Raw genomic sequence first — 21,416 nt, forward strand, 5'->3', positions numbered from 1 at the left:
GCAGAACTGGTGAAGCCGGTGGAGCCCTCCTTTCAGGCCCAGGCTTGTTACATCGTGGTTGTTATTGATCTGTCTCTGTCTGCCCTGAAGTCCAAAATTACTTTTTCCTTCCTTGCCTTTATCAAAATATTTCCCACTTAATGGGATCCCAATTAGGAAATTAGGAGAAAACTGGTTAAAACTTCATATTAAAATATGAACCCTTTTCTAGCCTGCAACCAAGATTTCTTACCTTCCTAAAACTGCTATCTTGAAAAATTCATTGGTTTATTCTTCTTATCTCCTCATTCGTTCTATAGTATTTGCTCCTGTTGCGTTGTGAAACTCTTTTTGCTCTTCTCATGTAGTATCTTGGGTACCATTTTACCCGTCATCTCTTTTATTTTCCCTTGAGTCGACTTCTTCTTGTACCTTTAGTAACTCTAGTACCCCAATGAACTTTTCCCCTCTCCCTCTCCCCCTTTCCCTTTCCTTTTAAGACATTTTTTCAGAGCAGTTTTAGATTCACAGCAAACGGGAGGGCATTCCCCATATACCCTGTGCCTGAGGGATGCATAGCCTCCTCCTGTATTAACATCTGCCACCGGAGTGTTACATTTGTTACAATTGATGAACCTACATTGACATAATCACCCAACATCCATTGTTGACACTAGCGTTCACTTTTGATGTTGTACGCTCTGTGGATTAAGACACATGTATGATGATATGTATCCATCACTATGGTATCAAATAGAGTATTTTCACTGTCCTAGAAATCCTCTGTGCTCCACCTGTTCATCACTTGGCTACCCCCACCTCCTGGCAACCACCAATCTCTTTACTGTCCCCATAGTTTTGCTTTTTTCAGAATGTCATATAGATGGAATCATACAGAATGTAGCCTTTTCAGATTGGTTTCTTTCACTTAGTATATTTAAGGTTCCTCCATGTCTTTTCACGGCCTGATGGATCATTTCTTTTTAGTGCTGAATAATATTCCATTGTCTGGCTATACCACAGTTTATTTATCCATTCACCTACTGAAGGACATCTTGGTTGCCTCCAAGGTTTGGCAGTTAAGAATAAAGATGCAGTAAACTTTTCAGTGCAGGTCTTTACGTGGATGTACATTTTCAGCTCCTTTGTGTAAATACCAGGGAGCACATATGCTGGATCATATGGTGAGAATATGTTTTGTTTTGTAAGAAACTGCCAGTCTATCTTCCAAAATGGCTGTATGATTTTGCATTCCCAACAGCAGTGAATGAGAGTTATTGTTGCTCCACATCCTCACCAGCATTTGGTTGTGGTCAGTGTTGGGGATTTTGGCCATTCTAAGAGGCATGTAGTGATACTATCCCATCTCTTTATGTGCTCTCTTACTGGGATTACATCAATTCTCAGGATTTTAATCGCTAAGCAGATGATTGTCTAGTCTCTGCTTTTGAACTTTGTACTCAAATTTCTAAATTCTTGTTTGATTTTGTCAAAATCCTTTCCACTCCATCACACCATCTTCTTTTTTTTTTTTTCCACGGTACGCGGGCCTCTCACTGTTGTGGCCTCTCCCGTTGCGGAGCACAGGCTCCGGACGCACAGGCCCAGCGGCCATGGCTCACGGGCCCAGCCGCTCCGCGGCATGTGGGATCTTCCCGGACCGGGGCACGAACCCGTGTCCCCTGCATCGGCAGGCGGACTCTCAACCACTGCGCCACCAGGGAGGCCCCACACCACACACCATCTTCTTAAATGTCTTCTGGCTTTTACTGTTGCCCTCCTAGAGTCAGTTCTTCACCTAGTTGTTAACAAAGGCCTTTAAAAGAGCATACAGACCATGTCATGCCCTCCCGTGGCATCCCGTCTCATCAGAGTAAAATCTAAACTCTTTAATGTGCCCACTGGGCCCTCCATGATCTGGCTCTTTGCATATCTTATTTTTCTACTCGGCCTCATTCTCTTCTTCTCACTGCCTTTTCATTTGCTATTTACCCTGAAGTTCTCCCACACATCTTTGCTTAGCTCTCCCTCCCTTCAGATATTTTCTCAGCTATCACCTTCCCTTCAGAGAGGCCTTCCCTCTCTAAAACAGACCTCTGCCCACTCTCTCCTTTGCACCACTCTGAACTTACCCTTACCCTACTTGGTTTTACTTTGTAGCTCCTACCACCACCTGACATACTGTGTATTTATTGTGTATTTTCCACATTAAAATGGAAGCTCCTCAAAGGGACTGTATCCATATCAGTACTCACAATAGTCCCAGCTCCTAATAGATGCTCAGTAAATAAAGATGTCTCATTTGTGACATGTTTGAATGAAAGAATGACATGTTTGAATGAAAGAATACATGTGTTCTGTGAATTTTTCTTAATTTCTGTAAGTGGATGTGACCTCCCTTAAACTTAAACCTCCATAGGTTTTAGAACCTCTCCAGAGAAACAGAACCGATAGGATGTGCATGTAGCTAGAAAGATTTACTATAAGGAGTTGGCCCATGCAGTTGTGGAGGCTGGCAGGCTTGATATGCACAGACCCAGAGGAGCTTGTGGTGCATTTTCAGTCTGAAGGCTGGCAAACTGGAGACCCAGGAGAGCCGATGGTGCAGTTGCAGTCTGAAGGCAGTCTGCCGGAGAATCCCCTCTTGGCTTGGGGAGACGGGTCTTTTTGTTCTATTCAGGTCTTCCATTGACTGGCTGAGGCCCACCCACATTATGGAAGGCAACCTGCTTTATTCATAGTTCACTGATTCAAATGTTAATTTCATCCAAAAACACCCTCCAAGTTGACATATAAAATTTACCATCACGGCTGGCATCTAGCTTATCCTCGGTGTCTGGACTTAATCATCCTTAAATTCCTTACATGTGGGTATTGAGCAGAAATGAATTGCTCTTTCTTTCTTTCCCAGAAATGAGCTTCAGAGCTCTGATTCTTCCTCACTTTACTTCCCAGACCTAACACCATCTGTCTTCTTTTAGTCCCAGGACTGCATGGCCAGGCCCAGCCTTTTTTGAGGTGGGCATTGGGTTTGGAGGACCTGGGCTTTCAGCCTAGCCTGGCCCTCTCCCAGACTACAAATTTGGGAGTGGTCATCTGCATGTGCGTTGATCTTATCTGCTTATAATTTTGAAAAAGAGAAAGAAACATTTTTGAGGATTGACTAAGGTAGCTTATTTAACTAAGACCAAGTTTGATAGCAGGGCTAGTTTAGGACTGAACTTGTGTGTGGACATTTTTAGCTGTCATCTTCTGGAATTCTTTCTTTTCATTAGGGTTATAAAACACTGTTACTCAATAATAGATGTAGGTAGTGAGGTACACGTGGTAGAAAGTAGTTTAGTATATGATGCAGCCTGTTTGCTTCTATGCATATTAGAATCTTTTTTTAAATAAATTTATTGTTTAAATTTTTGGCTGTGTTGAGTCCTCATTGCTGCACACAGGCTCTTCTCTAGTTGCTGCGAGCGGGGGCTACTCTTCGTTGCGGTGCGTGGGCTTGTCATTGCAGTGGCTTCTCTTGTTACGGAGCACAGGCTCTAGGTGCTTGGGCTTCAGTACTTGTGGCACGTGGGCTCAGTATTTGTGGCTCCGGGGCTTAATTACTCCGTGGCATGTGGGATCTTCCCGGCCAGGGCTGGAACCCATATCTCCTGCATTGGCAGGCAGATTCTTAACCACTGCGCCACCAGGGAAGTCCAGAATCCTTTTTTATTATTCTTCATTTTCATTTCTCTGGACCAACTGCTTTCAAACCATTTTGAAATACATTTTACATCATAACTTAGAACAGAAGATTGAGAGTATATAGGTAATATATATTTTCACACATATATGCAGAGAAAACTGGAGAAATATCACCTTCCTGTTTTTGCCATACTGATGAATATTTGCTATTTCCTTGTCATAACTGAAGAGCACTTTTTCTCCTATAGAATATGTTTTTACTGGGAAATAATAACTGCTTTCATGCCAGACTTAATTGGATTTGTGTATGTGATATATTTTTAACCTTAATGCATGATTCCTATAAAATATTTTTAGTCAACTATAGAAAGAGTTGCTGGATATTAATCTGTAATTCAAATGTAGAACTTGCCATTAACTTCTGGATACCTTTTGTTTGTTTGTGTGGGAGGAATCCTTATGACAAATCTCAAAACCAAAGTGTCAGTTACAGCAAACAGCCACATCTAGAAGGGAAACCTGCACCCTCCAGATAGGGTTCATATGAGGGGACTTGTATTATAGTCTCTGTTGCCAGGATTGTGGTTTCTTTTTATATGTTCACTTTAATTTGGAAGAGCTACGGAATCAGTGGTCTTTGCAAGAACATTACATGGGAATTGTGTGTTTTAACTCGCTTTTTTGGGTTTTGTTTGTTAAAATCATGTTTCTATAGGTTGGAAGCAGCAATGCTAACCTTATAACATTTATTATAAGGCTATAGGTCAAGGCAAATTGTTTTGAAACAGTATTGTCTTTTCTACATTGTTGGTTATTATTAATAAAAAGGTATTCCAGAACTAAGAAGTGTCCAATATTTTGTGTGTTAAAGTTAGGACATTTAGTTTATATAAATAAAGAGAGAGTTTAGTTTGGTGCTTAAGAAAGAGAGTTCTGAAGGTAGACCTTGGATTTGGCAGTGGTTTCTTACATGTGACACCAAAAGACACAAGATAAATTGGATTTCACAAAATTAAAAAATGTTTTGGGGCTTCCCTGGTGGTGCAGTGGTTAAGAATCCACCTGCCAATGAAGAGCCAGAAAGTAGATAGTGGCTGACAGGAGCTGGGGAGAAGGGAAAATGGGGAGACTGCTTAGTTGGTACAGGAATTTACTTTTGGAGTGATGAAACTGTTCTGGAACTAGATAGCGGTGATGGTTGTACAGCATTGTGGATGTACTAAATGCCACTGAAATGTACACTTTAAAGTGGTCAATTTTATAAGCGAATTTTACCACACAGAGAAAAAAACAAAACAAAACACTTAACACCAGGCAGTTGCAGATGGCCTGATATATACAGAGCTAGACTTAAATATATATATATATATTTAATTAACGTAATATAAAATAATATCTAATAAACTTGAAGTAGCATCCATTAGCCAAAAATGGGACAATTTGAGTTTTCAAAAGGATAACAATTGCAACTGGTGTAAGTTCATCCCAAGGGTTTAAATCCGTGAGTTGATAGAGGTCCTGTTTTGGTTTGCTAAGGCACCTTGAGCTGGGGGTAAAGGATTTATTGACTGCCTCCCTCACTTCTGGGGGCTTCCTGGCCTCAGCTGGGCATTTTGTGTCCCTCGTGAGGCTGTAAGTCAGGCCGTGGCTGGGGCTAGAGTCATCTCAAAGGCTCCCTCCCTCCCGTGTCCGGCAGTTGATACTGGCTGCAGCTGGGACTGTTGGCTGGAACACCTACGTGTGTGTCTGGGTTTCCTCCCAGTTTGGCGGCTGTGTTCCAAGAGCCAGTGTGATGAGAGGCGGAGCCAGGCAGAAACCGTGTCCCCGTTATGTCTCGGTCTCAGAAGTCACAGAGCCTCACCTTCACTGCCCTCTGTTAGTACATTAGTGACTGAGGCGTGCCCTTGTTCCAGGGAAGGGCTCAGTTTGCTGGAGGAGCAGCACGTTTCTGGAAGAGCATGTGTTACAGGAAATACTGTTGTAGTCAGTTTGGGGCAATACAGTCTGCCTTGTAGCCACAACAGCTTGCATTCCTCCCACATGTCAATGCATTCACAGCCTTCCTCGTAACCCTCCAAAACCTCATCCCATCACAGCGTCAGGCTTAGACTGACGGACCAGGATCTTGGCCATCAAATCAGATCCCTTTGCAGGTAAGACATCTTGAATGTGGTGTGTTGGGTACAGTTCCTTACGTGCTTTTCCTTTCAGTCTAAAGACCTGTGAACTAAAGAGACAAGTTATCTGTTCCCCATATACCCTACGCACAATGTAGTGTGACACTCCCACCCAAAGAGGCACACAGTAGTCACTGTTCATAGCAAATGTCAAATCTGACTGGCACATGTTGCTGCTTGCTTAATTAGGACTTAGTCCTCCTGTTTGGGAATGTTTCTCCATAGCTCTTCTTTTTTTTTGGCTGCACTGCGCGGCATGTGGGATCTTAGTTCCCCGAACCCGAGCCCCCTGCCGTGGAAGCGCTTAGTATTAACCACTGGACCGCCAGGGAAGTCCCTCTCCATAGCTCTTGGTTCTACCTTCGGGGCTTCAGGTTTCACCCTTTGAATCATCCTTCCTTTCCTTTTTTTTAAATGAATGAATGAATTAATTAATTTTTGGCTGTGCTGGGTCTTGGTTGCTGCGCTCAGACTTTCTCTAGTTGCTGTGAGCGGGGGCTACTCTTCACTGTGGTGCGCGGGCTTCTCATTGTGGCGGCTTCTCTTGTTGCGGAGCACGGGCTCCAGGTGCGCGGGCTCAGTAGTTGCAGCACGTGGGCTCAGTAGTTGTGCCTTGCGGGCTCTAGAGCACAGGCTCAGTAGTTGTGGCACACGGGCTTAGTTGCTCCGCAGCATGTGGGATCTTCCCGGACCAGGGCTCGAGCCCATGTCTCCTGCACCGGCAGGCGGATTCTTAACAACTGCACTACCAGGGAAGCCCCATCCTTCCTTTTCCAGATATGCTGCCTGTTGGCAGCTGAATCGTTTTCTCAGACTGCTTTCTGTCTGTAGAAGTTCTAGAGGCCCCAAACCTCTATTTGTTTTATACTCTTTACCTTTAAATCCAGGCCGGCCTGTTTTTCATCTTAATGACTTTGTGGGTTCCTTGTGGGTCTTACTGGGGTGTTCTCCATTAGACAAGAGCCACACCCACAAATCTGATCAGAATAAGCTCTTCTCCAATTTTGGGCTCCCTGTGAGGGTGCTGTGGTCCCAAACCCCTAAGATTCTCAGTTGCCCTGTTGTTTAATAAAAAGAATATGGGACGCATACTCTTAAGATCCTTAGTGGGCCTTTTCTCAGTATAAAGAGTTCTGTGAGGAGCACCTCCTGAGATCTTTCTGAGGTCTTAAAGGATCGCTGCTAACTGGAGAGGCTGAGAACGAGATACAGTCTTATTTTGTAACCCACCAAGTACTGGCTCCTTTATATTTCCTTCAGATTTTGCTTGAAAGCTAAACAGTTGTTTTTGGTTTGTTTGTGTTTCAGAAGCTCGGCTCTATCCTTATACTCTGCTAAAAGGAAGCAGTTGGCACTTGTGAATGTTCTGCTTAGTACTGTCTTTAGCTAAATCCATCAGTTCATTAGGTATAGCTATGCCTAATTTTCTATTTTCCATGTCTTACCACGGGTGACAATTTTGATAAACTTCTGCCACTACATACAAAGATCCCTTTTTCCTCCAGGTTCCAAAAATATTTTTCTCACTTTTCTTAAGCCCTCACCAAAACAGCTTCTATGAAGGCCATTAGGCTTCTGCTAAGAGTCTCCTCAAGGCCCTTCCAACTTTCACTCCCCACCCCCCAGTCCCAAAGTCATTAACACGTGCTTTATGTTTTATAGTAGCATCCTATTTCCAGGTACAAGCATCTGTTTGGTTATAGCTGTAAAACAGATCACCCCAAACCTAGTCTTTATTTATTCTTCTACGGTAAATAATATTTATTATTATACAGATAAAAATTGTATTGTATATACTTATAAGGAAATAACATATAAGTAAATATCTTTCATTTCTAAGGAGGTTCCATTAGGAGGTTCTTGGGGTCTCATGAGCTTGCAAGGTTCTGGGGAAGTGGCAAGGTTCTATAAAAGCATGTAGGATGTGAAATATGGCAGTTTTTGGAAAATACAATCTGTCACAATTAATAAGTGAAAACCAAAAAACCGCACAGTTGTTCATCATTAGAGGATAACTGGATAAAAGGATACAAAGAATCAGCCATTTACCCTCCTTTCCTCTGTGAACTGCACTACTGAGTAATCAAATTGTAGACGAGGGGAAGCATCTCTTTATAAAATACGTCAAATTATAAATGAAAAATAGAATTAGAGACCACTTTTTGCAACTTCCAATAAATTAATGGATCTAGACATTGTACATAAGCACAGTTGATAACAGCACAAAAAGAGAGGCAAGCAGACGTTGTGTACCTCCCAATGAAAGAAAACACCACCCCCTAAAGTCTTGCCAAAGAGAGTAAACCTGAGTCTGATCAAGTGTCTGGTTCCAGCTCCAGCTTTCAGGAAATACAGAGGACAGGAACGTGTTAAACTGAACCTTGAACAAAATCCAGTCTGTGGAAAATTCTGCAGGTTGAACAAGCAGATTTCTTCAACAGAATAATTACTGGAGGGAACACCTATAGAGTAAAAGACCTATGGATTAATAGACTTAGAAGATATCCATATTTTTTTTAATAGGCAAGACTAAACTTTGTATCTAGGGATTCATACTTGGGTGATAAAACCATAAAAAACTTAAATATTTTGACTCTTAAAGCTCTGTTTGGAATATGAAAGGCAACATAGACTATGACGGTAGCCTAATGAATAGGATACTTAAAATTTTAAACCAGGAGCCACTATTTCAGATAAAAAACTGTTTATTTGCGTCAGGATACAATCAATTTTCTTTTTTTGTACAGAAGTATGAAACTTTTTTTAAATTAATTTTTCGGCTACGTTGGGTCTTCATTGCTGTGTGTGGGCTTTCTCTAGTTGCGGCGAGTGGAGGCTACTCTTTGTTATGGTGCGCAGGCTTCTCATTGCGGTGCCTTCTCGTTGCGGAGCGTGGGCTCTAGGTGTGCGGGCTTCAGTAGTTGCAGCGCGTGGGGTCAGTAGTTGTGGCTCGTGGGCTCTAGAGCACAGGCTCAGTAGTTGTGGTGCATGGACTTAGTTGCTCCGCAGCATGTGGGATCTTTCTGGACCAGGGATCAAACCCATGTCCCCTGCATTGGCAGGTGGATTCTTAACCCCTGCGCCACCAGGGAAGTCCCAAGTGTTAAACCTTTTATTGCTACTATTTTTTGGTCATAAAAGATACATTTTTTTCACATTTTATCCCTTCTTAAATCAGGGTGCATATTACAGTTGGTGCATTTTACAGTTGTTTAATTCAAAGCTCAGCTTTCAAAAACAAAAGCAAAAGCAAGAATATCCAGAAAAATTCTGAAAAAGAATAGTACTAGAAGAGAGGACTAGCTCTACCAGGTTAAAACCTAATTCTAACATGCAGTAGTTAAAACATTGTGGTGTTAGTCTGTGAATAGAAGTGTGTGAATAGGTGGAACAGTGGAACAAATTAGGAAATCTAAATGCATCAAGGAATTGAGTATATTTTAAGGTGGCATTTCAAATTGTTGGGGAAAAAATGGATTATTCAGTCTACGATTTAGGGACAACTGAATAGACATTTAGGAAAAAATAAAGTTGAATCCATGCCATATACTTCACACTGGATTCAAAGATTTAAATATAAAAAAGATGAAACCATGAGAGTAAAACCATGGAAGACTTATTTTATCATCAGAGGGTGGCTTTCTAAGAATAGGAGAAAACCTGGAAATCATAAAAGATGGACACTTTTGGCTATAAAAGTATCACAAACTGGATAAAACCATTTGCAAGTAGCAGGGACATGGCTAATTTTTCTTCATATGTGAAGAACACTTAGAACATAAAGATAATAAATCTTATTTAAAAGTGGTCAAAGGATACACTCTGATAGTTCATAGAAAAGGAAGTAAAATAGATAATAAATATATTAAAAGATGCACAGTCATAACAAAAGAAACTGCGATTAAAACTGCACTGCAAGGCTGTTGGAGAGGCTATGGGAACCCCCATCCCCTGCACTGGCTGGCGGACTCTTAACCACTGTGCCACTAGGGACGCCCCTAATACAGCAAAATTTACAGTAAATTTTTCAGATTTTACTTTTAGGAATACTTTTAGAAATTGACCCCAAATGATGTATGTTTCTCATTGTTTATTATAATAAAAGTTTAAACAAAAACCTCAGTCACCATCAAAAAGAGGCTGGTTAAATATATTAAGTGACAACTGTTGGAGGTCAGAGAGAATGAAATGTACCCACCAAACTGAGAGCGTCTTGAGACCAAAACACAAGGCAGGCAGCTCCACATAATCAACAGATCACTTTATTATAGGGTAACTTACAGGGTGGGATCCGGCAGGCAATGATCCAGAAGTGTTCACAGCTGCACTCCGCATGTCTGAGGGGCTATTGGGACAATTTTATAGTTAACCTAGAGTACAGGGGTATGTGCTTGGGAACAGGACGTGCATTCCTAAGTCAAGATGATTGAGTGGGTAACTGGTCTCATGGGTAGGGGAATATGTCAGCAAAGGTCTTCAATGTTTGGGGACTAACAGAGCATAGAGGCCCCCTGGTCCTAATGATTATGAAACAATATCTGTTAACTACAAAGCCTTTGATGACAGAGAAGTGATTTACCACACAGTACCATCCTGGGCAGGGTCTGTGGAAGGACAGGAGGAACTGTGTGGGCCTAAGATGGCATCAGTTATGCTAACAGCCGTACAACCAACCATACAGTGGAGTACTGAATCACTCACATCCAGTAGGAAGGTTTTCATGTGCTGATATAGAATGAGCTCAAGTGTATATTGTTGAGTGAACTTTAGTACAGGACTGGGTGTATGTTATGGTATAATTTGTGTAAAGGGGGCGTGCCCGGAATTCTCCATCACAAAATATCTGAATATATAAGAAACAGCGCTGATTGCCTATGGAGAGGGAATCTAAGTGGCTGGAAGACAGAGCATGAGGGAGACTTCACTCCGTATGTAACGAAACATTTTGAATTTTGATTTTGAATTTCAGATTTTAAATTTACTTAATGCTAGGAACTATAAACTTAAAATCACATCAAATATATCTGTCAAAGGGAGGGAAGAGGGGCAAGGTAAAAGTAGAAGATGGATAAAGGAGCAGGTTAAAAAATATATATTGCTGTGAATTAGGGTGTTCTCAAACTCTAGTGTTGAATTTGGCTCTATTAACACAGAATCAAGTCTCCATTATTATGTTTGCTGCTTGACATTCCAGTTAGCTAATTATCCACCGTTAACAGTGCCTTAATTTTTGACTTGAATACCTTTTTATACCCACTGAGGTAAAAAAAATGCTTTCTTAAACAAAACGCAACTTTAATGGTTTCCTAGTATTTCGTCTCTAAGTGAACAAAATGGAGTTGTTGATATATGAAAGTAGATGCAATTCTGTTTGAAATGTCATGCTACCTGCTTTATAGAACAGTAGGAAAACACCCTTTTCTTGTAATTTCAGTTGAGAATTCTACACTAAAGGTAATAATTGAAATACTTTTAAAATACCAATTATAGCTGCTTTACACATTGTAAAACATAGTTTTTCCTCCCCCAAATGTATTAATATGTTAATTTGATGTTTACCTCTAGGCTTTGGCAAATAGAATGTAAATGCAACTATAATTCTAGAGTAATTTCATGTGCTCTCTGATCATGTGATATATTTTCTTACAATTTAAGATACTTTTAAGAGGAAGTTTGTGTTTTTCTGTTACTCCTTAGATGCAGTTTCATCAAGGAACCTAGAGAAAGCATTTTTTTTTTCCCTTGCTGCTCTTTGATTTCCTACTTGGTATAAAGAAAGATTTTATTTCTGGATACAATAAGTTTGAAATTTGAAATTGATAGCTATGAATGACGTTAAGTTTATCAAAACCCTCCCCAAATAGTATTTAGATGCCCATTTATTTGTTTTATTTAAGGGATCTACATTTTGTTAAGAAACATTTGATGTTATGTACTTTACTTTGATTAAAACAAATCACACAGCATTGTCTTGATCATTTGCTTTTGTGTAAAGGTAGACAACTTATATGGAGATAAGTATTTACATGAACATTTATGACATTAGTAAAGTTAGTTTTTTTTCTTAAAACTATTGACTTTTAGTCTAATTATACATTAGGAGAAACCAAAATGAACTTTTAGATTTAGATGAATGCCTATTGGAATTGACTAGTTACAAAATCACTGTAGAGATGGGAAACTTGGTTTTCTGCGTAGATTAAGCTAAGGTTGGATCTCTGCCCTGAGTGGATTCATATGTATCTTATAGTGCAGTGTTGTTTGCTAGACTCTGTAGGTGATTTTTCAGATGTCTGCATTTACAGAGTGAAAATAGATATTTTATACTTTGTTTTGTTTTTTCTTGCCAATTAAGAAAACATGGTGCTTCCCTGGTGGCGCAGCGGTTAAAAACCTGCCTGCCTGCCAACGCAGGGGACACGGGTTCAAGCCCTGGTCTGGGAAGATCCCACATGCCGCGGAGCAACTAAGCCCGTGCACCACAACTACTAATCCTGCGCTCTAGAGCCTGCGTGCCACAACTACTGAAGCCTGTGTGCCTAGAGTCCGTGCTCCGCAACAAGAGAAGCCACCACAATGAAGAGTAGCCCCCGCTCGCCGCAGCTAGAGAAAGCCTGCACGCAGCAACGAAGACCCAATGCGGCCAAAAATAAATAAATAAAATAAATAAATTTATAAAAAAGAAAACATGGCAAATTGTCTCTAAGAAATAATTAGCGTACATAACATTAAAAGTGCTAATTGACACCCCAGTGTTACAGCAGCAGTATTTACAATAGCCAAGAGATGGAAGCAACCTAAGTGTCCATCAACAGATGAGCGGATGAAGAAGGGGTGTGTGTGTGTGTGTGTGTGTGTGTGTGTGTGTGTGTGTGTGTGTGTGTGTGTGTGTGTAAAATGGAATACTACTCAGCCATAAACAAGAATGAAATTTTGCCATTTGAGCAACACGGATGGACTCGGAGGGCATTATGCTAAGTGAAATAAATTAGACAAAGACAAGTACTGTATGATATCAGTTATACGTGGAATCTAAAAAATACAACAAACTAGTGAATATAACAGAAACAGACTCACAGATACAGAGAACAAATCAATGCTTACCAGTGGGGAGAGGGAAGTGGGGAGAGGCAAGACAGGGGTAGGGGATTAAGAGATACAAACTGCCATTTGTAAAATAAATAAGCTACAAGGATATATTGTACAACACAGGAAGTATAGCCAGTATTTTATAATAACTATAAATAGAATATAACCTTTAGGACTTCCCTGGTGGCGCAGTGGTTGAGAGTCCGCCTGCCGATGCAGGGGACACGGGTTCGCGCCCCGGTCCGGGAGGATCCCACATGCCGCGGAGCGGCTGGGCCTGTGAGCCATGGCCGCTGAGCCTGCGTGTCTGGAACCTGTGCTCCACAACGGGAGAGGCCACAGCAGTGAGAGGCCCACATACCGCAAAAAAAAAAAAAAAAAAAAAGAATATAACCTTTAAAAATTGTGAATCACTATGTTGTACACCTGAAACTTATACCGTTCATCAACTATACCTCAATTTAAAAAAATGCTAATTGATCATGGTCTCATAGTCCCTTTTTTTGAAACCTTAAAAGTAGTTTTATATGAGCCTTGGGGCGTAGGAAGCATCACTGTTTTTAAGGGTTTGTAAATATATTTCATGGTAAGGTAAGTTGGTTTCTGAAAGTAAAATAAATTTTTGTTTAATGAAGACGTTTGTATTTGTAATAAAAGTACTACTAATGAGTTCCCAACCCTAAAGTCCTCCCAGATTCTTTTAACTCTATTGTTTGTGGTGTTTTCTCCTTCTTCTTTAGAGTTGTCTTTGTGGGAAGTTTGTACTCCGTCCATTGCGACCATGCCGTAGATACTCCACTCCAGGCAGTTCTCGGTATGTAGCATGTCTCCCTGTAAATAAATAGGCTTTTAACTGTATGCTGAGGGGTGTGTGTGTGTGTTCGTTCTTTGGATATGAGAACATCTGCTTAAAATCTTTTTTTTTTAAGGGGTACAAACACTGGAGCTTTGCCGTAGTATCTTTGGAGCATTATTTATTTGTAGGTGAAAATTTGTTATAGTGCTCCTTTTGGTTCTTTGGTGACTGGATGGCATCCAAGGTAGACCCCCCCACACCTCTTTATAGCAAATAGATATACATCCAGAACTCAGCACGTTGGAACTTAAAAAGTATTTGTTCTACTTGACATTTGTTTTATTGTATTTACGGAAATGTTTAAGGGAGAGGACTGTTGAAAATCAGTGATACTTGTTTTTTGGGTTCAAAGGAAACCTCATGATTGTGAACATGCCAAGGTTTTTTTTTTTTTTTTTTTTTTGATGTGGACCATTTTTAAAGTCTAGGAGGCATGTGGGATCTTAGCTCCCTGACCAGGGATCAAACCTGCACCCCCTGCATTGGAAGGCGGACTCTTAACCACTGGACCACCAGGGAAGTCCCTGAACATGCTAAGTTTTAGGTGTTAAAGGGCAAATTGCTTCATTCTTCCTATCCTAGATATTACTGTGTTAAAAAATTATCCATAAAGAAATATTATTTTTTGTTGTGAACATATTAAAAAACAAATCAGGGAAAGGTGATGTGCAGCTGTGGTGATAAACTGGGCTGCTGTGATCTGAATCAGTGGTAGAGAAATGGAGGCTTGAGGTCTTTGAGACTCTTACATTAGGAGAGCCAAAAAATAAAAATGTGTTTCCTATTTCTTTCACTTAGGTTGTCTCCTAGCAAAATTGCTGGAGCTGGCATCTTGTTTGTTGGTGGCGGTATTGGTGGCACTATCCTGTATGCCAAATGGGATTCCCATTTCCGGAAAAATGTAGAGAAAACCATACCTTACTCAGACAAACTCTTTGAGATGGTTCTTGGTTCCCCACCGTATACTGTTCCATTGCCAAAGAAGCCGGTAAGAGTTTTAAGCACAATTTCAGTTTATCCTAGAGAATACTTTGAAAAGCACGTTGTTTTCATCTTGAAAATATTTTGCCAGGTATATGTTTTCATTTTTTAAAAAATTGAAGTAATATTATGTAGAGCTGGATTTTTATCCCTTTGGAGTCGCATAAGTGCTCTCATTGAGTCCACATCGTATAGAAAATAATTATGTGGCACACAAGGCTAAAGTGATATCTTAAAAATATACAAGCCCTCTGACCCAGCACTCCCTCTTCTGGCAGCTATCCTGCAGACATCACACTCTAGTGCTTTTCAGTTGTCTGTGGACAAGAATGCTTAACAAAAATCAGGACACAACTTGAATGTCCATAAGTAGGGGATTATTGACCAAATTATGGGATTTGCCACTCCATTAGGCTATACAATTAAATTAGGATGTTATTCAACTAAAAAGAATTTCTTGACCGGAAGCGAATGTCCGTAATATGTTGTTAAATGAAAAAAAGGTTACATGATAATTTGTATATTATAAAATTAACTATTTTAGTTTGTTTAAAGAAGTGAAAAATTGTATATGTATATGCCTGAGCTCATGGGTGGAAGGATAGATTTCAGGGCATTAGCAGTGGCTCCCTGAGAGTGCTGGAAGGAGCTGAAGGGGCGAACTAAAACAATGATGTATCTTGATGTGTGTTATTTTGCTTGTTGTATAGTGAGCATGCATTTCATGAGTTAAAAAATAACAAAATTTTAATAGTAAGAAAATGGATATATTTCTGATTTCTGGTAGTGACGAAATTCAGAACCATTTCTATTATGTTTGAGTAGTCATCTTAGGGATATCTGAGTCCCATTGCCAAGTTCTGGCAAAAAGGGGGACAACATAGGTGGTAAATGAAAATATTTCTGTTATTCAGTAATTTTCTGTGGCACATCACCTGGCAGTCCTGTTAATGAGTGGTGCCTTAAACTTAAGGCAGGTGGTTATTGAGAAAGAGAAAAACAGGCATTACTCACAATTAGATCATATATCTTGGTGTGCACGTACGGGAATCTTGGAGATTAAAGAGAAAAAAGATGAATTTTCATTTTTACTCAGAGCCTTCTAAAAAAACATTTGTTTCTAACTGAATTTATTTAGAAGACACCTTAACTGGATTTAGAATGCGAATGGAAATGGCCTTCTCAGTGTTGTGTATATAAAAGGAATGGTGTTTAAAGGGAAGGTCATATATCATGTACTTTATTAGTTGCCCTAAGAGAAGTCTTTGTTACTATTAAAATATAGACTAGTCATTTGGAATGACATTTTTGGACTGCGTTTTTCTAGTATGATGGCTTCTCTTACTATGGTTAATAAAATACATTGTTTTGGCACATATATACAATGGAATATTACTCAGCAATAATAAGAAACGAAATTGAGTTATTTGTAGTGAGGTGGATGGACCTAGAGTCTGTCATACAGAGTGAAGTAAGTCAGAAAGAGAGAAACAAATACCATATGCTAACACATATATATATGGAATCTTAAAAAAAAATGGTTCCGATGAACCTAGGAGCAGGACAGGAATAAAGATGCAGACGTAGAGAATGGACTTGAGAACCCGGGGAGGGGGAAGGGTAAGCTGGGACGAAGTGAAAGAGTGGCATGGACATATATACACTACCAAATGTAAAATAGATAGCTAGTGGGAAGCAGCTGCCTAGCACAGGGAGATCAGCTCGGTGCTTTGTGACCACCTAGAGGGGTGGGATAGGGAGGGTGGGAGGGAGACGCAAGAGGGAGGGGATATGGGGATATATGTATATATGTAGCTGATTCACTTTGTCATATAGCGAAAACTAACACACCATTGTAAAGCAATTATACTCCAATAAAGAAGTTAAAAAAATTAAAAAATAAAATACATTGTTGTAAATTGTTGATACCTTTATGTTAAAAGCCTGAAAAACTTGACTTTTAAAATAATACAAGATACTTTGTGCTGCCTGTTTTTAAGAACGCTATCATATCTGAAATCTTAAATGTTTTTCATTTCCAAGATTCAGTCTGGTCCACTAAAAACCTCTAGTGTACCTGAGGCAATGAAAGAATCTAAACAGCCTGCTTCACAACTCCAAAAACAAAAGGGAGACACTTCAGCTTCAACAACAGGTACCTATATTTAGAATCATTCTTTTAAAATTATAGGTAAATGAATTGTTTTCATGTATTTGTACCCATGGTCAAGAGGGGGCCCGTCCCCATGAAAGACTCTTCCCTCACCTTGGGAAGGGAGTGTTCTCACCTGTCATCTTGGCTCTCATTTTAAGCGTTGAGTGGGATATGAAATTGGGCTTTATTATGAACAGCTACTAAGTAATGCTAACTAAAATTGTCTTGCCTGCAGCACACTTATTTTTCTGTTACTTTTTCCTTTTCTCTGACTCCTAGCTTTCCCTCTCTTTAGATTTTAAGATTTGTTCTCTTTCCACACCTCTTTTTTCTGCCTGTTCACCAACTCTTTCTTCTCTCTTCTTTGTTAGTGATGAAGTGTCTTGATCTAGTTTTGATCTGCAGATTTTTTTCCCCTTGATGATTGTAATCCCACACTAATTTATAGCACTGCCTAGTTCTAACCTGGTCTGCATGCATTTGAATTTATTATGTTTCTCCTTTCACTTCTGGCCTTGATTAAATCACCTGACTTTCACTCAGTAAATACTGAGTATCTACTGTGTGCCAAGTGCTGGGTGTCTTTTAGGCACTGGGGTTATAGCAGTGAACAAAACAGTAAAAACAAACACACAGATGCTGTGAAGATTCCTTAGTGGGATGAGGGGAGGGAAGTCGCATATAAATATACAAGTAAATTATGTATAGGATGTCATACAGTGATAAGTGTGGGAGGGAATATTGCAATTTTAAATGGAGTGGGTAAGCAAAGTTTCCTCTGGAAGGTGTCATTTGGGCAGAGACTGGAAAGAGATGAGGGATCAGTCATGTAAAGGGCTGGTGGGGAAGAGCATCCAGGCAGAAGGATTAGCTAGAGCAAAGCCTTGGCGTATTCTAGCCAGGAGCGAATGAAACCGGGGTAGAGTAAGAGCAGAATAATAGCAACAGTAGAGAGGGAGCAGAAAGCCCATAGTGGCCGTCTTTGGAGGCCATCATAGGAGTTTTGTTTTCTAGTCTGAGTAAGATGGGAAGTTGTTGGGAGGATTATGAGTCGGGGTTGATAGCTGACTTTTAATAAGATTACTGGCTACTGTGGAGAATAGATAAAGGAACCACGGACAGAGCAAGGAGACCAGTTAATGGGCTTTGTGACAATCCAACTTTAACTCTTAAATGGGACCTTCAGTTTATTAAAAAAATTTTTTCTCCATTTTGTTACTCCCCACCCCACCATCTATTCCACCTTCAGAATTACTCATTTCTCTTCCATCAACACGTTTATTTATAATTTATAAGCTCTTGATTTTTCAACTTTCTTTTCTTTAAAAATATATCTATGAAGTAATTTTTTTTTTTTTTTTTTTTTTTTTTTGTGGTACCTGGGCCTCTCACTGCTGTGGCCTCTCCCATTGCGGAGCACAGGCTTCGGACGCGCAGGCTCAGCAGCCATGGCTCACGGGCCCAGCCGCTCTGCGGCATGTGGGATCCTCCTGGACTGGGGCACGAACCCGTGTCCCCTGCATTGGCAGGTGGACTCTCAACCACTGCGCCACAAGGGAAGCCCTGAAGTAATTTTTTTAACTGAGCCCTGTCCTTTACTCACTCACCATCTAAACTGTGAACTTTGCTTCTCTGTGTTTAAAGTTGCCATCCTGTTCTTGCCCACACCTCTTTCATCTCTACCACTCTTCAAAGCAATTAAAAAATAGTTTTTGGTTACCTTCTTTTATCTACCTTCTTCATTACAGGCTCTTTTCTCATTTGTTATTATTTGTCCACGTTATGTAAATCTTATGTCCCCTTCTCATGTTAAGATTTAGTACCATTTAGTACTGTTATTAGAAGGCCTGCCTGACAGTAACGGTTAAAACGCAGGTGGATGCTGACCAGACTCTTTTCTCTTGTGCTTTCCCAGCCATTGCTCATTGTGTGTGGGTTTGTGCAGCGGACAGCTCCCCTGGCTGTGTGTTTGAGTAGTGGCAGCACATGTATTTGTGTCTTTAAGGAGTCAGGTGTGAAGTGGGAGGTCGTAGTAGTGGATTCCTGTGTGTTTCTTCTGTTAACCCAGGAAACTGTAACATATATTTGTAGCTCCTACAGAGGCAGCTCAAATTATTTCTGCAGCAGGTGACACACTGTCCGTCCCAGCGCCTATGGTTCAGCATGAGGAATCTACAGAAACTGGTCACCCCGAAACTGGTGAAGGAAAACCCAAGCCTGCAACTTCAGGTACTTACATTATCTGTATTTGTGGTTATGTAAATGATATGCTCATCAGAACTATGCAATGTCTAGGCATTCCCTAAATTTCAAAGTCTAAATAAATCTTTGAAAACAAGGGGTTTAAGAGCTGACCCTTTATTTCTTCATGTTGGAATCACTGAGTGATGCTGTGGTTTTAGAAGCTTTATGACAGAAATGCCCTCAAGTTGACACATCTAGCAGGCACAGATGATGGTGTTTTTAGGTCCCCATTAGCTGTTGACATTCTGTGCTGAAATTTGATTTCCTCTCATTTAGTTTTACTGCAGGAGGAAGCATCCTCCGCTTCCGTAAGGGAGCGGCCACCTGAAGAAGTTGCAGCTCGGCTTGCACAACAGGAGAAGCAAGAACAAGCTAAGATTGAGTGTATGTAAACCTGACGCTCCTTAAGCACTTGGGTCGTCTCTCTCGGTTGCTCGCTCCTTCAGCTGTCACACAGGTTTCTCATCTGTCAGCTCTTTGTGGTTTCTTTAGTGGTGTTGCTCTGTTCACCATCGTTATTTCATCATTTGTGTTCTCTCCATCTAAACTTTTACCCAGGTGACAAGGGCTATTCTAATACACATAGATTCAAGTGATTCGCGTACTGTGTCCTTTTGTTCTTATCATGGTTAGTGCTGAGGATTCTTTATACTCTGCGGAACAGAAAGTGTTTATGTTTTGGCCACTTGCCTAAGAATCTTCTAACTGTTAACACTCATACATTTATTTGTGCAGGTTGGAATGGCTCCCACTCTGGTTTATTACCTGGCCTCTGGACTCAGTCTAGCCACCCCCTTATCTGACATCATTGGGGGATGGAATGTTCCACACATTGCTGGTTTCCACCTAACCGAAGCATATTCCTTTTTAAGTTTCAATTTTACGTTAGGTTTTTTGATGGCTTAAAGAAAGATGTTAGTGGGACTTCCTGGCAGTCCAGTGGTTAGGACTCTGAGCCAAGGGCCCAGGTGTGATCCCTGGTCGGGGAACTAAGAGCCCGCCTGCCACAGGGCCAAAAAAACCACAGATATTAGTTATCTAAAAATGTATTTTCCTGTCTTAAACGAGGTACCTGGAACATAATTTATTGTACTGTGCTGCAATATATTGATGTCCCTGGAGGTAGTGTGCATGTAGCTTTTTGCTGGACCAAGAGATGTTAGTTTTAAATTCTTAGGACAGCTGTTTATAGTTTTTTGTTTTTTTTGTTTTTTGTCTCCATCACGTTTTTCTGTTTTTTTTTTTTTTTTTTTTTTTTTGGTCATGAGTGGTTCTTGTTTTCCTTCAACTCGCTGGCTCTGTCCTTCTCCTAGGAGGCACGTTTGTTAGAATTGTGTACAGAGTAGAAGGGCCAGAATGAGCACAGATGGAGGGCATTCGTTTGATTACTTGGATTTGGTTTTTGGTCTTAGCTGTGTGGGTTTATTTTGGGGCTCTTTATTCTGTTCCGTTGATCCGTGTGTCTCGTTTTCTTTCAGTACCACACTGTCTTGATTACTGAGCTTTGTAGTGTTGCCTGAAGTCTGGGAGGGTTATCTTTCCAACTTTGTTCTTTTTCCTCAGGATTGTTTTGGCAATTCTGGGTCTTTTCTGGTTCCATATAAATTTTAGGATTATTTGTTCTAGTTCTGTGAATAATGTCATGGGTATTTTGGTAGGAATTGCATTAAATCTGTAGATTGCTTTGAGCACTGTGGACATTTTAACAATATTAATTCTTCCAGTCTAAGAACATGGGATATCTTTCCATTTCTTAGAATCATCTTCAGTTTCCTTTATCAGTGTATCGGTCTTTCAACTCCTTGGTTAGGTTTATTTGTAGGTATTTTATTTTTTGGTGTGACTTTAAATGGGAATTGTTTCTTTACTTTCTCTCTGATGTTTCATTGTTAGTGTAAAGAAATGCAACAGATTTCTTTATATTAATCTTGTATCCTGTCACCTTGCTGAATTCATTTATCAGTTCTACTAGTTTTTGTGTGGAATCTTTAGGGTTTTCTATATAGAGTGTCATGTCATCTGCATATAATGACAATTTTACCTCTTCCCTTCCAATTTGGATACTTTTTATTTCTTTTTCTTGTCTGATTCCTATGGCTAGGACTATCCAGTACTATGTTGAATAGAAGTGGTGAGAGTGGGCATCCTTGTCTTGTTCCACAATTTAGTGGGAAGGCTTTCAGCTTTTCACTGTTGAGTATTATATTGGCTGTGGGTTTGCCATAAATGGCTTTTATTATTATGTTCT

General features: G+C 40.3%; 1 protein-coding gene across 3 annotated transcripts in view; it reads left to right on the forward strand.

Annotated features, from left to right (window-relative positions):
* Window positions 1–21,416, forward strand: part of IMMT (inner membrane mitochondrial protein) — a 46,090-nt gene that overhangs the window by 1,800 nt on the left and 22,874 nt on the right. Inside the window, exons 2-6 of one of the 3 annotated variants that reach the window (XM_060117978.1) lie at window positions 13,673–13,746; window positions 14,587–14,776; window positions 16,813–16,924; window positions 19,016–19,153; window positions 19,445–19,552. In XM_060117978.1, coding sequence (XP_059973961.1) covers window positions 13,673–13,746; window positions 14,587–14,776; window positions 16,813–16,924; window positions 19,016–19,153; window positions 19,445–19,552 — 622 coding nt within the window. The remainder of the gene's footprint in view (window positions 1–13,672; window positions 13,747–14,586; window positions 14,777–16,812; window positions 16,925–19,015; window positions 19,154–19,444; window positions 19,553–21,416) is intronic. The other 2 variants (XM_060117979.1, XM_060117980.1) reach the window with 2 other exon arrangements.

This window comes from Mesoplodon densirostris, chromosome 14, assembly GCF_025265405.1.
Source record: "Mesoplodon densirostris isolate mMesDen1 chromosome 14, mMesDen1 primary haplotype, whole genome shotgun sequence".
Taxonomy (NCBI): domain Eukaryota; kingdom Metazoa; phylum Chordata; class Mammalia; order Artiodactyla; family Ziphiidae; genus Mesoplodon; species Mesoplodon densirostris.